Raw genomic sequence first — 15805 nt, forward strand, 5'->3', positions numbered from 1 at the left:
TTTCCAAATTCGCTTTTGGGGTAAGTCAAGAATTTCATCTTCCCTCGGTCGTTTACCAAGTGAGGTCTGTTCCCCCCTTAATCTTCTGCACGTGGCCGTGCCTACTAAAATAATAGTACAAATAGCACAGAGTAGTACTGACGTTTCAAATGAACTAAGTAAAATATTGTTCTCCATACTTAAGAAAGCATGATTGTAGCTCCGCTTCTTGCTTTGCTCTAAGCAGAAAGACTTATCTGAAATCGCAGGTTGGGTTTTCCAACCAAAAGAAAGACATGGGAGTCTTTGTGCATCTTCTTCTTCGTAACCCAAGGACCGACGAACAGAAATTGAAACAACGCAACCGTACTATACTATCTATTTACGATAATTTGATTGCTGACAACATCACGCTTCTCTTTCTTATTCTTTTTTATATAACTGTCACTTTACCGGGCCGGAAAAGTGACACCGTCACGTCTCAGGGTCGTATGCCTGGAACAAGAAGGGTCGTCGTACAATTTCCATTTCGGCGATTACAAAAAAGAAGGAGGCGAGCTCCCTGTTGGGGCCATGCTTCGTTGCGCCGAAGGTCTTGCGCGAAGAAGCAGCTTCGGTTGAAATCGTCCCCAGGAAATGGCCGAAGGTTCCTTTTTATGGAGCTTCGGCGTTACAAACCGACATAAAGATAGAATGACCTTTTTATCCATAGAGGTCTAAGATAATGTTGTAAACTTTTGTAAAGGGCATAATTGTAATTCGTCACAGGCTGCGTCCTGTGTCTATAAATAGATGAACAGTACCCCCGTACTGTTCACGCGAACCTGTCATTTGCCTTCGCATCACGCTTGTATTCTTCAAGACCGAAGGTACATTTGTAATTTGAAGTCATTTACATTCGTTTATAATAATAAAAATGGAGATGGTTCTATGATAACATTTAAATATTTTCATATCTCATGGTTTATATGAATGTTTCGTTCCTCGTTGTCATGCTTACGAAGGTACGTCCTTCGTAACCTTCGTCCGAGATGCTTTATATCCCAAAGGGATATAATGTTATGGAGGACGAAGGACTTTTACACTTAACATTTTCTATGTTGCCTTGTTCTTAATTCTTAGCATTTGAGAACAAGTCCCCAACATTGGCGCCCACCTCCGGTGAACTCACTTCCACTTTTTGAGCTGATGGCTTCGTTCAACAACCAAGCTGGAGTTGCTTCGGACCCGAAGCTGGTGCTCCCGATCACAGGTGGCTCATCCTCAGAGCCAGCTAACAAGAAGCAGAAGAAGGAAGCACAGAGAAGAGTACAGCATGTTGGGGTGCAAGGACCCTTCATCAAATCAAGATGGTCTCACATTCCTATTACCTTCTCCCAAGAGGACCTTCAGCTCAAAGATTACCCACACAACGATGCCATGGTTATCTCTTGTGTTATCAAAGGATTTCTGGTCCACAATGTCTTGGTTGACACAGGCAGTGCAGCTGACATCATATTTGCTAAAGCCTTCAGACAAATGCAAGAGCCAGAAGATAAGATTCATGATGCTACACACCCTCTCTGTGGCTTCGGAGGAAGACAGATTGTAGCATTGGGCAAGATCACCATGTCAGTGACCTTCGGATTCATCAACAACACTAGAACTGAGCAAGTTGTGTTTGACATTGTTGACATGGAATATCCTTATAATGCAATTGTTGGTCGTGGTACTCTTAATGCCTTCGAAGCAATCCTTCATCCTGCTTATCTTTGCATGAAGATACCTTCGGAACAGGGACCCATTGCTATCCATGGAAGTCAGGAAGCCGCAAGAAGGGCCGAAGGTAACTGGACTGACTCCAAAGCAATCCATAATATAGATGGAGCCGAAGCTTGTGAACAGTACAAATTCAGAAGGGAGAAGGCAGCTTCAGCAGATCAGCCGAAGCCCATGCTATTGTGTGAGGACATAGCAGAGCAGAAGGTGCTGTTGGGCTCGCAATTATCTGAAGACCAGGAGAAAACCTTGATAAGGTTTTTATTCAACAACAAAGATGTTTTTGCATGGTCGGCTAATGATCTCTGTGGAGTAAATCGGGATGTTATTGAACATTCGCTCAATGTTGACCCATCCTTCAGACCCCGAAAGCAGAGGCTTCGGAAAATGTCTGATGACAAGGCCGAAGGGGCTCGCAATGAAGTAAAAAGACTCCTCAGTGCAGGAGTTATCAGAGAAGTGAAGTATCCAGAGTGGCTAGCTAACACTGTTATGGTGAAGAAGGCCAATGGCAAGTGGAGAATGTGTATCGATTTCACAGATCTCAACAAGGCTTGTCCGAAGGACGAATTCCCGTTGCCAAGGATAGACTCTCTAGTCGATGCAGCAGCTTCTTCAGAGCTCATGAGTCTCTTGGACTGTTACTCAGGATATCATCAAATCTGGATGAAAAAGGAAGATGAGCCGAAAACTAGCTTCATAACTCCAAGTGGCACGTATTGCTATCTTCGGATGCCTGAAGGGCTCAAAAACGCTGGAGGAAGTTTCAGCAGAATGACTGCGAAGGTTCTTCAGTCTCAAATAGGCAGAAATGTGTTGACCTATGTTGATGACATTATCGTCAAAAGCACGAAGCAGGAAAATCATATTGCTGATCTGCAGGAGACCTTCGCCAGCTTCAGACAAGCTGGTTTGAAGCTGAATCCAGAGAAATGTGTCTTCGGAGTAAAGAAGGGTAAATTTCTTGGATGCTTGGTTTCAACAAAGGGAATCGAAGCTAATCCAAATAAAATCGAAGCTATACTTCGAATGGAGCCACCAACTACAAGAAAAGGGGCCCAAAGATTGACAGGAAGGCTGGCATCTCTCAACAGATTTATATCCAGATCAGCAGAAAGAAACTTACCATTTTTCGAGGTGCTGAAGTCAGCCGAAGTCTTTCAATGGGGCCCAAGTCAACAAAAAGCCTTCGAAGAGTTGAAGCAATACTTGATAGATCTCACAACATTAACTCCACCAACGCCAGGGGCTCCTCTGTTGCTATATGTGGCAGCTTCGCACTCAGCAGTAAGTGCGGCACTTGTCCAGGAGAAGCTTGATGGCCAGCTCAAGAAGCAAGTTCCAGTGTATTTTGTATCTGAGGTCCTTAGTGTCTCAAAGAAAAATTATACAGAGCTGGAGAAGGTATTATATGCCGTTTTAATGGCTTCCAGGAAGCTTCGGCATTATTTTCAGGCATACAATATCATTGTTCCTTCTTCGCAGCCGTTGAAGGATATAATGAGAAATAGAGAAGCTACTGGACGGATTGGGAAATGGGCTGCAGAGCTCAACGAATTTTACATTGATTATGTGCATAGATCTTCGATCCAGTCTCAAGCATTGGCAGATTTCATTGCCGACTGGACGCCAGGGGCTCAGGATGAAGAAGCAAATAAAGATGCCGAAGTGTGGACAGTATTTTGTGATGGATCTTGGGGAATCTTCGGAGCAGGAGCAGCTACTGTGTTGGTTTCACCATCCAAGGTCAAAACTTGTTATGCAGCAAGACTTGATTTCAGCTGCACAAACAATATTGCTGAGTACGAAGCCCTGCTTCTGGGTCTTCGGAAATTAAAGGCAATGGGAATCAGAAGGGCAATTCTTAAAACTGATTCCCAGGTGATTTCGGGTCATGTTGACAAAAGTTGCAAGGCTAAAGATCCGAAGCTTGAAAAATATCTAGATACGGTCCGAAGGATCGAAGCATCCTTCGAAGGATTCTCTGTCAAGAATATCCCTCGAGGACAAAATGAGCATGCTGATTTGCTAGCTAAGTCTGCGGCACAGGGGTTGCCGTTACCTTCGGATGTGTTCTTCGAAACAATAAAGGCACCTTCAGTGGAGCTCCTTGAAAGAGCAGTCCTCAACATATCTCCTGTTTACAGCGAAGATTGGAGAACTGAAATAATCTCTTACCTTCAGGGTAAGTTCCTTTCAGATGACGAAGCTTACAATAAAAGAGTAGAGGCAAGAGCTCGTCCGTATGTCATGATAGAAGGGGAATTATACAAACATGGAGTTTGCGCTCCGCTGCTCAAGTGCTTATCTAGAGCCGAAGGTATAGAGTTGATGAAAGAGATACATGCAGGCCTGTGTGGATCCCACATCGGATCCAGGCCGTTACTTGGAAAAGTGTTCCGCCAAGGTTTTTATTGGCCGAAGGCAGCTTCGGATGCAGCGGAGTTAGTCCAAAAGTGCGAAGGTTGTCAAAAATGTGCAAGAGATCAAAAGCAACCTTCGTCCTTGACACAGCTGATACAACCCATCTGGCCATTGCAAAGATGGGGCCTTGATTTGTTGGGTCCATTACCACCGGCCCAAGGGAATCTAAAATATGTTGTAGTAGCTGTGGAGTATTTTTCCAAATGGATTGAGGCGAAGCCACTAGCTACAATAACTTCGGCCACTGTTCAAAAGTTTTTCTGGCAGAACATTGTCTGTCGCTTCGGAGTACCGAAGGCCATCACTGTAGACAATGGAACGCAGTTCGACTCCGAAGCTTTCAGAAACTTTTGTGATCAAATTGGAACGAAGATCCATTTTGCATCAGTCAGGCATCCGGAGTCGAATGGGCTTGTTGAAAGGGCCAACGGCATTATAATGACAGGAATAATGAAGCTAATCTTCAATCAACCCAGGGGAAAGTGGCCAGACCAGTTAACCAAAGTGGTGTGGAGCCACAATACAACAGCATCAAGGTCTACAGGCTTTACCCCATTCAAGTTATTATTCGGAGACGAAGCAATAACCCCGGAAGAAGCCAAAGCTGGATCAATAAGAGTAGTAGCTTCGGCAGAATCAGGTCCCGAAGATGCTTGCCTTGTGGAAAAGGATGCTTTAGAAGGGATCAGGCTTCAGGCCGTGGAGAATATCAATAAATATCAGGCTGAAACAGTTAAATGGCGAGATAGAAAAGTCCGGCTAAAAAATATTGAGCCGGGGCACTTGGTGCTTCGGAGAGTGGCTAACCCAGATACAGTGGGTAAGCTACAGTTGAAATGGGAAGGACCATTCTTAGTAGTATCTTCGTCAAGGCCTGGATCGTACAGATTGAAGGACATGGATGGCAACGAAATTCCAAGGTCTTGGAATGCGGATGAGCTTCGGCGATACTATGTATAACATGATGTAAATTTTCATGTTTTTTCTTTTCTTTTTCATGGCACCCTTTTCCTTTCCGAAGGGGGAGAAAGGTTTTTAATGGGGCCATCATGTGTAATTTCCTTTTTTAGTCTTATAAGAGCAAAATCCCCCAAAAAATGTAAATGTAACAGCTGAGAACGCACCATCGAGTGCAGAAACTGAAAAAGAAAAAAGAGAAGAAGCTCCAAAGACGTCCCTAAGGGGATGCAGAGCTCTCAGCGAAAAGTCAACGCTGGTACCGTCTAAGTAAAAGACGAAGAAGCTCCAAAGACGTTCCTAAGGGAATGCAGAGCTTATACCGCCTAAGTAAAAGGCGAAGAAACTCCAAAGTCGTTCCTAAGGGAATGCAGAGTTTATACCGCCTAAGTAAAAGGCGAAGAAACTCCAAAGTCGTTCCTAAGGGAATGCAGAGTTTATACCGTCTAAGTAAAAGACGAGGAAGCTCCAAAGTCGTTCCTAAGGGAATGCAGAGCTGATGTGTGGTTGATTCCAAGGAAATAATGGTTGAGTGTGACTTCGGTTATATGTTTTGGACATTCATTCGCACAACACATTACATCATAGCATTTGCATTCATAAGCATTCATTCATGGCATCTGTGTTACTAAGTGGTTGCTTCGGCAGAAAGAAGAAGTAGTCTTTTATGTTTTGTACAAAAAAGAAAAGCTTCGGCAGAAAGAAGAAGTAGTCTTTTATGTTTTGTACAAAAAAGAAAAGCTTCGGCAGAAAGAAGAAGTAGTCTTTTATGTTTTGTACAAAAAAGAAAAGCTTCGGCAGAAAGAAGAAGTAGTCTTTTATGTTTTGTACAAAAAAGCAAAGCTTCCGCAGAAAGAAGAAGCAGTCTTTAATGCTTCGTTGTGTACGAAAAGAAGGGAAGGTGTTTTTTTCGCCTTCGGCTCAAAATATTGATTTCGTCCACATCAAAGCGTCTTAATAAAAGGGTAAGGATATATTACAAGGTATGTACAAAGTTCCTTGAGAACGGTTTAATTGTATTTACAACAAGTTGTTACAAATTTTCCTCAGTATTTTCTAGCCTACTACTACTAATCTTCTTCAGGCTTCCGCTTCGGCGGCATATTCTTTAATCATCTTCAGCTTCGTCATCCTACATGAATCCAGGTATCCAGAGTAAAAATCAAGTATGAAGGAGAAGGTAAGTACAAAGAAGGATTTCTTACTGGTTCAAGATGACTTCGAGCTTCGTCTCCAGCCTTCTCCCGTCCGCCTTTTGTCCATATCATTTTTATAAATCTATTTGAGATACTTCGGGCGAGGTCAGGTATATCGTCCAGGATTGATGGAGACAGGGTGAAGTTGGGCCTGTTGACGATCTTTCCATGCTCGCAGCCAGCCTTCAGGAATGCTGCAGCAGTACCCCGAGAAGCTACCCAGGCACAGAAGTCACCGTGCCCAGCTATAACTTCGTCAAGTTCTTCAATTTCAGCTTCGATATGATCGAAGGCTTTTGGTAAATCTTCATCCGAAGGGGTAAATTTCCCGCTGCTGGCTCCAACTGAGTAAAAGATCTTCTTTAGTTGTTGGATACAATTGTTGCTAAAATTCAAACATTTATCCTGAAGGCTTGTTAATGATTTCTTCAAATTTGAGTTGGCTTGGACTTCGGCTTCAAGTTTAGAATTAAGCTCTAGTTTTTCTTGTTCAAACTGTTTTGATTGACCGATAAGTTTCGAATTCAATTCTGATATTTTAGCTTCGGTCTCTGCCAGCAAGCCTTCGGTTGATTGAAGTTCGAAGTCTTTCTTTTCGATGATGGCTGATTGTTCTTTTATTTTGCTCTCTAAATTTCCAATTATAGCTTCGTGTTTTTTGTCCTCCAAATCCTGCTGCATCTTCAGAGCTTTGCTCAGTAGCATGCTCTGCACAAAAACAGTTTTCGTTAGTAACATTTTCATTATCCAAAGCAATAAGGGGCAGAGAAAAGATTGTTTACCTTGAAATTGGAATAAAATAAGCTGCCGACGATATGCTGTCGTCGGTAGCGGCTGATATCTATCTCTAGCTTCGGAAAACCGATACTCTTTGACAGAGTACCAATGACCTTAGCTCCGGTTTGGTCTCGAATGCAGCCTAATTTTTCATCGTCCACACCTCCGAATAGAAGAGCTCCTGGCCTGTATCCGCAAGATTTGGCATAGTCTTTTAGCTCTTCTATTTCGTCCTCCGAAAGTTTTTGCCCAATTAAATTTTGAAATGTGTAGGCTTCGTCGTCCGAAGCGACTTCGGCTATTTCTTTCCTCTTCTCAGGCACTGCGGCCATGACTTTTTTAGCAGCAGCGGCAGCTTCTTCTGCAGCCATGTCTTCTAAAATTTTGTCGATATTCTCAATGGTAGTCTCTAAGTTCACATCTTCGGCTGTAGCGGCTTCGGTAGCCGCGACCTCCGAAGGTGCGACTTCGACGTTTGTTGTGTCTTCAGCAGCTGCTGTTTTCTGAATTGATGCTCTCGGTGGCGTCTTGTCAATAACTTCTGTTACGGCAATAATTCTTTGCCTTTTTGCTTTGGTTATCTTCGTTTTTTCCGGCTCCGCCACCTTTTGAAAAAGCTTCGTCAGTCGAGGCCCTAATGGACTTAGCTTCGTGGGCATGGGTTCAGTCATTACCTTTCGAATTTCCTCCACGTCGCTGGTAGAAGGTGGTGTGGGGGTCCCCTCTCCTTCGGATAGTTTTCGCTTTGGAGTTGATATTTTTCTCTTGACAATTTTCTTCTTTTTTGGTGGTTGTTCTTCATCCTTGTTTAAAGCTTCGGCCTCTCTTTTTCTTCTCTGGCCCTCAGCATCCTTGTTCAGCTGCGCATAGTCAGGATATTCGAAGCCCAGTGCATCAAGCACTCGGTTCAGCCTTCGCTTCGGACGGGTACCGAAGGCTGCTGTCATCAGTTGATCTTCTTTTTTCGAATAATTTCCAAGAATTTCATTACACATCACCTCAACTGTGTCCAGCCACTCTTGGCAGGGCTTCTTAAAATATTTCTTGAATTTGAAGTGGTAAGGAAGCCGGACAAGATCCCCTTCCTTCTTCTCCCCCTTTAACTTTGGCATTTCCCATTTTTTCAGAGTAGGGAAGACTTTGAATGCTAAGAATTCTTGAACCAGATCCCTGGTACCAATATGCTCTGCAATGATTCTGAATTCATCCATTGCCCGTTGAGTTTGACCCTCTGGTGTCATGTTGCAGTGGGGTCGGGTTTCTCCGAAAGTTAGCTCGAGTGGACTTTGCACAAGCTTCTCCTTGTCCTCATCAACCTTGACATAGAACCATTCTGATTTCCAGCCTGCCGGCCATTTGCTTCGGTAGCTAATTACAGGAAACTTTGCGGTTTTCCGGTAGGCAAAATTGTAGCAACCGAAGTTTTCATGAAGCCCATCTTTTCGGGCCTTTGTTTGATAATGCAATTCATGAACTCGACAGAAACTGTCAGCAAAAGGCTCCACTGCTTGGCTTCGGAGGGCCCAAATATAAACGCTAAGCCTAACGATAGCGTTAGGAGTTAACTGGTGAAGGTAGATGCCAAACCTCTTCAATATCTCCGCAACAATCTCGTGAACAGGGAATCTTAGCCCAGCCTTTAAAAAGCTTTTGAAGATGACAACCTCGTCCTTCTCTGGCTTCGGGGTGGTCTCTTCTCCTCCGAAGCGAAGTAGCTTCTTCTGATCTTCACTGAAAAAACCTGCTTTCACCATCTTGGCGAGATCAACCTTTGAAACAGTCGATTTTCCGAAGTCTAGGTGGCTGGGTTTGCTGGGCATGGCAATACGGTAGTCATCTTCGGAGTCGGTTTCTTCAATGTTCCCTTCTCCTTCGGCAGCTGTCGGGTTTGCTTCGACAGCAGGCATTTCTTCCGCAGTCACCAGTCCGGAGCGCTGCATCGCTTCGGAGATGGGCACAGTCTCCGAAGCTTCAGTTTCGTCCCCCTCACGCTCAACCCTAGCTGTAGAGCGAACTCTGGCCATTTAATTACGAACTTGTGAAACTTTAATACTTTTTTATCCGAAGCAGGCTTCAAGATGGAGCTTCGTTCAAACCTGACAAACAAGCTTCGGTGATGGTTAAAAATTTTGGCAGCAAAACAGTGCAAATAGCAGTAAATGCTGTGGTAACTTCACACCTACTCGTCTGTTTATATAGTGCTGCAGGTAAGAAGGCGAAGCGGCAGGGTTTTTACACCAGGCGGGCAGTAACTTGTACTCGCTGCGCAGTGGACCGCAAAGACCAAACAGTGACTCTGCAAGGTGGGACCGACACGATCTCGGGAAATGAATCGTTTCTCGGCAACGAGCTCAGGGAAGGTGTTTTTTGGACCTTCGGCTTCCCGAAGCTTGAGAGGATTTTTTCACGGTTCAAGCTCGTTACGAAAAACGATCTAGCGCCGCGAAAGGGGCTACTGTTGGGGCCATGCTTCGTTGCGCCGAAGGTCTTGCGCGAAGAAGCAGCTTCGGTTGAAATCGTCCCCAGGAAATGGCCGAAGGTTCCTTTTTATGGAGCTTCGGCGTTACAAACCGACATAAAGATAGAATGACCTTTTTATCCATAGAGGTCTAAGATAATGTTGTAAACTTTTGTAAAGGGCATAATTGTAATTCGTCACAGGCTGCGTCCTGTGTCTATAAATAGATGAACAGTACCCCCGTACTGTTCACGCGAACCTGTCATTTGCCTTCGCATCACGCTTGTATTCTTCAAGACCGAAGGTACATTTGTAATTTGAAGTCATTTACATTTGTTTATAATAATAAAAATGGAGATGGTTCTATGATAACATTTAAATATTTTCATATCTCATGGTTTATATGAATGTTTCGTTCCTCGTTGTCATGCTTACGAAGGTACGTCCTTCGTAACCTTCGTCCGAGATGCTTTATATCCCAAAGGGATATAATGTTATGGAGGACGAAGGACTTTTACACTTAACATTTTCTATGTTGCCTTGTTCTTAATTCTTAGCATTTGAGAACAAGTCCCCAACACTCCCTATCCCTCTTTGTCTTTCCACTTCCGGAACAAACACTTCGTAAAATTATTTTGAGTCCCGGCCCGGTTTTTCCCCACTAACCAATTACGTTACGACCACTGAACAAACTTGGTTGACGAACATGGTTTATGCGCCGCTAATCTAGCGGCTTGTCGAGCATTTGACAAACTCACACCATCCATTTCAAATGGGATTTGTCCCGTGGACACACGAGCAATCCAACCCGTAGGATTTCCTTTTCCTCTTCCCATTCAAACTTCTGCGGGTTTCCCCGTAATAGGAAGATCTGCGAGAACTCTTACCCATATCTTACAATTTCTTCGGAATTGTCTGCTCATAGCACGACGGAATTGTCCGATTGTAGCCCGACGCGCTGCTTCAATGGCTCGATATGAAAGACGACCAGCTCTACTACTTTTGGTGCCATATCTTCCAAAACCAAGTTGTGTACCATCCGGTTCGCGACCCCTACTACATCTGCATTTACTATATTTACTATATTTCGTACGTTTCGGATATAGCACGTCCCTTCTTATTTTGACTATATGAGATCCGCACTTTGACACCTGAAATTCCGTCACGAGTAGATACTTCCGCAGGAGCATAATCGATTTTCTGGTTAAATACATTACAAGATGTTTTTCCATACTTTCCGCATTCAGTTCTAGCTATTTCCGCACCCCCTAATCGACCAGAACAACAAATACGTATCCCCTCCACCCCTTTTGGCATTATTAATGGAATATCCTTAACTATTTTACTAAAAATGGAACGAAATGAGATTGGATTGTTCCTCAGTTGAAAAGAGATGTCTTGAGCAATCAGAGAAGCACTTTGATAAACTGATTTGATCTTTACCGACTCAATTAAGGTATTAGTGTTTGTTCTATTAGACAAAAAAGATCGCATTTTTTGCACTTCGTTCAAATAAGAGTTGTACCCGTACGGAATTCTCCTCTTTCTCAGTATGATCTCTATCATCATCTCTATTCCCTTTATCAATTTGCCTATCCTACCTAGGTCTATGAATTTCTCTATCAATTCCATTACCTTATCCTTACCCATGAGGTTCCTACATTTGATCCTTAATTGACCTAGGAGTTGTTCCCGGGCATACTCATAAAATGGGTTATTATACACCCCAACCCCATCCCTTGAAAAAAAAAGGTAGCACCGAAGAAAGGAAAGAGCGAGATGGTGGTTTTTGTTGTTCCCGCGAAGCGAAGATCATTCGCTTGGCGAATGAAGTGGATCAACCTCTTTTTGGCTCGGGCCAAACACTTTTTATCGCTGGTCGAGCTTTCTACAAAAAAAGCGATGCGAGAGCGTATTCTCTTATCTAAGCTTCCTCCCTTCGCTCCCCCCATCGTAGATGGTTCAGCCACACCCGGTGCCACGAAATGATTGAGAACTACGACGGGGTCGAAATGCATTTTGTTCTTTGTATTAAAAAAGTATTGCATGACCGAATAATTCAAGGAGGGGCGCACAGCGGGGAGGGTCCTTTTTAGTAGATGACTCGTCGGGCCGTCAGAGCGGGACTTCTTTGGTAAAAAAAAGAACTTGAATAACTTTGTTTTTATGAAGGAGTCGTCATTTTCTATCAGGAAGGCTATGTCATTTACAACCCCGGCGTATTTCGGATGCTTGAAGGCCCCGCTCACCCGAAGTGATTTAGAAAAATTCTTCTTTCTCGATGGTGATCGGTCATGGTATCCATAACGTTGCATCTTTTTCGGCCAAATCCTGATTTCGTTTTGCTTCTCCCGGTCGATCGACTCGACTCTTTTCCCTGCCCCCCGGCCTCTCACTTCGTTTCGTTCTTCCTCTGTACCCTCGCTTGAATGAAGACACCCGATCGGCCCGACTTTCCCAAATGCCCACCACCGGCCCTTATCCTTTCCGGGTCTTGATTTGTCGCGTCGTTTTAGTCGTAGTGGTCGACGGGGAAGAAAGAAATGAATGAATGTCCTTTTGGGAAAATGTAGAATAATACACCTACCGAGACGAAAGCCAAAGGTGAGTCTCGTAGGTGGACGTATCGAACTGAAATAAGATCTAAGATTGACATCTTGATACAATGATTTACCATAATAATAAATAGAGTCAATGGTGACAGAGCCGTGGGAAAAGCCGCTTCTTTTTTGCGGCGGGGGCTTCCATTCACCAGCGCAGACTACATACACGTGCTCTCTGAACCGTGCTAGATAGTCACCCATCACACGGCTCTCAAACCCAACCTGTGGTGGATCCCGGGGGACAAAGCAAAGTAAAAGCGCTTGATCCTTTGCCCCATACTTGGAGATCTTCCTCCCCGCCGATCAAGCAGCAACGCTGCTCGTGATAGGCTTAGCTTAAGCCGCTAACGTTCGGTTCGGATAAGTAAGAAAGTCCCTTCGGTCGGTTCGCTCAGGTGGTCTTCCCTTATTTTCCCTAACGTTCAGAGTTGTTCTGGTTTTAGAAAGGAGCACCGCCAAGTCCACTAGGGGCGCCCTGAATGAATAAGAAATGGACAGCTGAGGCATATCTCAGTAGCTTGCATGAAAAATAGAAGATAATAAGTTAGATGTCGATTACACACCTGAGGTTGGTAAGAACTGAGGGACAATGCCCCCCTCGCAGGGCCCATCAGCGAAGCAACTGCTACTTAATCGGGCGGTTTGCTTTCGTGCAAGGCCCCCGCTGCTGGAACAGGCGGTTGTCATTTTCAAGTAAACGCCCCACCCCAGAAGGACGCCCTCGCTCTATTGGCAAAACGCTTCGAAAGAAGAACGTATCGCCAAGGCCCCGACCGGCCGGCCCGCCCCCTTTCTTTGCCCGCCGGCCGCCTAGCTCGTTATTCTTTGAGATCTGGATAGAGTCTCGCTTCGGGGCGGGGGAAGCATGGATTCGATAGATCTATCGAATCCATGCTGCAAGCAGCAAGCGTAGGCTAAAAAGGCAATAGTCTAACGTTGGGGTAGGGCGCGCCAAAACAACCGGGGGCCCCGGAGGGGTCAGTACAAAAGTACTATATTCTTTCCACTTACTTTCATTGGCTAGCTGCCTTTTGTAGCGCGCGTACTCTGATCCTCTTCTACGAATCTACAACTCTCTTTACTGAGCGAGACTTCATCTATATCCCTAAAAGTGGATTTTGATTCCCATTTTTTCTTTGAATGACAGCTTCAACTAGGCTCCACCTTAGAGAGGGTTTTCGGTTTTTTTTAATCAAGATAGGGTCAGGGGCGCGTCGGAACGGTAGCTGCAAGGTCTCATCCGAGAGTCCAATCTCTTTGTACTGTGCTTTTATGTCTTTGAATAAAAAAGAAAGAAGGGGGTCGATTTAGGCTCCTTCCCTTCCACTGCATAGCTGCGCTATCAGGTACTACGAGCCCTCTGCCCCACGCATCTAACCAGCTCGCGTGGTTCACCGGTTCCACCGAAAACTCTCATTTGTTGAAGCGGAGCATAGTGCGGCGCCGAGCGAAAAAGGTCTCTTTTTTCGGTTTATTCACTGATCTGAAATGAAACTTAGCACTTGTTTTTTTCTTGATTCCTGGGGCTAGGCGTTCGCAGAATCAGTCTATCCGAACCGCAGACGCACTTTTAAGATCAGTGACGGCCTCTCCAGCGGAGCTGGGCGCCGGGGCCCTGGATGCGCTAGCGATCGGCACATTAGGGGAGTAGAGTACTTGCCCGGGTTTCTCGGCCTGGTATCCTTATCCTCGCGTTCATGATATCTACATTCAACTGTGCCCCGGAGACACGGTCGAAGCACGCCTGCCCCGTGTGCGTCTTTCACGACATGCTCTGGTCCCGGGTTTCTTCCTGTGGTCTTCTAGCGTTAGAAGAAGTCGTGTCCGTCCCGGACATCTGCAACGTCCTCTCACGCCTTTGGGGGGACAAACAAAGATCAGGAAAAGACGGACCGAACCCATTCGGTGACTTTCGCGGTCGCCCTCACTGAACCGACTTGGATCTGAACTACGATTCAGATCAAGTCTTACCGAAATTGGATTTCCTTTTCGTGCCATATGTCGCTTAGACTTTACTTTTGCCCCTTTCTGCCCTTTCCTCTATTTGTTCGATAGGGTCCTCGTTCTATTCTAATTCTAAACCCATTGTCGTCCACAGTTTCCTTGTCGACGCGAAGGGGCAAGCAGCCCCCAAACAAAGTCTGAGATCAGAACTCATACCGCGGTTGTGGCCGCATGCAAGTTCTTCAATATTTAGAGAGTATGTGTTAGTACGAGATCGCGCTATCAACTTATTTAATCTTTCTCGATGAAGCAAGAAAACGGATGCGCCTAGCGCTAGTTGCTCAATCCGTTGCTTGTTTGGTTGATTAGGACAAAATTGTATCCCTTAGGAACCGTACATGCACCTTTGTTTGGATGCCGATTGAATATTGTTACAATACGAAATACTTGAAGGCCACACGCAATTGACTCACCTACATTTTATGCTCCCACCTTTTTGTAGACTCAGCTTCTGCCTCTGGGGAAGCACTCACATTATGATCGAATTACAATGTGCAGGTTTTGTGACCACCACTGATGCTTGCTGTGGGCTGGGCAAGTATGGAGGCCTATTCTATTCATGTGTGTTCTTCCACGGATGGCGTGCTGCGACGCATCGAGCCATGTCGGGTGCAATTCATCTAACTAACTCCACCTTCCTCCTACGGGTCTGCAGTCAAAAGAGTTGTTCAGTCATATGGTATGTATACATAAATCTGCTTTTCACTCTTCTGCAATGGGATTCGGACATGATCCAATCGACCTTCCTCTACTTGTTGATGGCCTGTACTGTAAAGAAGAGCCCAGTGGATGGAAGCTGTTGAGTGGAGCTTCACCTGGCTGGATAAAAGCACTCTACCTAGGCTTGTAATAACTAGTACTTTCTATAATGCTTGGTTCCAACTAATAATACATCATGGTACCTTATATTCTTTAACTACTAACGGAACTGAGATAGGCCTGCCTGGGTAAAGAATAAGAAAAAACGTTCTGGTAATAGAGATTGCCTTTAGCAGGAAGATGAGTAGATCGCTCACCTGGAACTTCTTAGCCCTCTTTCCTTTAGAAGAAAAACCTTTGTGAATGCTCGCCCTGGACCAAGGCTGGCTATAGGCGGATCGCCCAACCGATCATAATCATAGGTTCAACCACACCAGAAAAGTGTTTATACATTTGGAAGACTTACTACACTGGAACCTAGATATCAACTAAACTAGGAAGTAGAAGCTAGGGCAGAGCCGTTTGTTTACCAAACGAACTTATCGCCGTGCTCGTGGGCTATGCTTCAAGTGCGGGGAACTACCCTGTATGCGGTCCATGTACCCTCGCCTGCGGCTCCTGTGCTCATGGTCCCGTTTTTTCTCTTCGCTTCGCCAAAAAGAAAGGAAGAGAAGAGGTCGGAAAGATCACACACAGTACGAAAGCAAGCATAAACCAAACGAAAACCGATGTAGCGAGAAAGAGGGCACCGTCCTTCCTTTTTGGAGCCAAGGGAGCCTTTGGCCTATCTGTCAGTATGTTGTGCATTCTCTCACTTCCAAAATAGCATATAATGGATGTCATGTACCAGCTATCTCTGAAAAGGTAGAAGGGCCCTTTAGGGACAGCAAGAGTTGCTTAGTGCTCAATAGTGCTTGCAAAGAACGTTCAAGATAGCTGACTGACTGAGC

At 44.9% G+C, this 15805-nt stretch overlaps 1 protein-coding gene across 1 annotated transcript; it reads right to left on the minus strand.

The window, feature by feature from the left end:
- Positions 1 to 11042: 11042 nt before the first annotated feature.
- Positions 11043 to 13891, minus strand: LOC118473327 (ribosomal protein S3, mitochondrial-like). Its single transcript, XM_035962560.1, has one exon. It carries the CDS (start codon positions 12351 to 12353, stop codon positions 11229 to 11231), a length of 1125 nt encoding a protein of 374 aa, XP_035818453.1. The 5' UTR covers positions 12354 to 13891; the 3' UTR covers positions 11043 to 11228.
- Between the last annotated feature and the right edge of the window lie 1914 nt (positions 13892 to 15805).

The sequence above is a fragment of the Zea mays genome, chromosome 9, assembly GCF_902167145.1.
Source record: "Zea mays cultivar B73 chromosome 9, Zm-B73-REFERENCE-NAM-5.0, whole genome shotgun sequence".
Taxonomy (NCBI): Eukaryota; Viridiplantae; Streptophyta; class Magnoliopsida; order Poales; family Poaceae; genus Zea; species Zea mays.

Coding starts and splice junctions, on each gene's coding strand:
- LOC118473327 (XM_035962560.1), bottom strand. CDS start 12,353: ATGGGTGACTATCTAGCACGGTTCAGAGAGCACGTGTATGTAGTCTGC.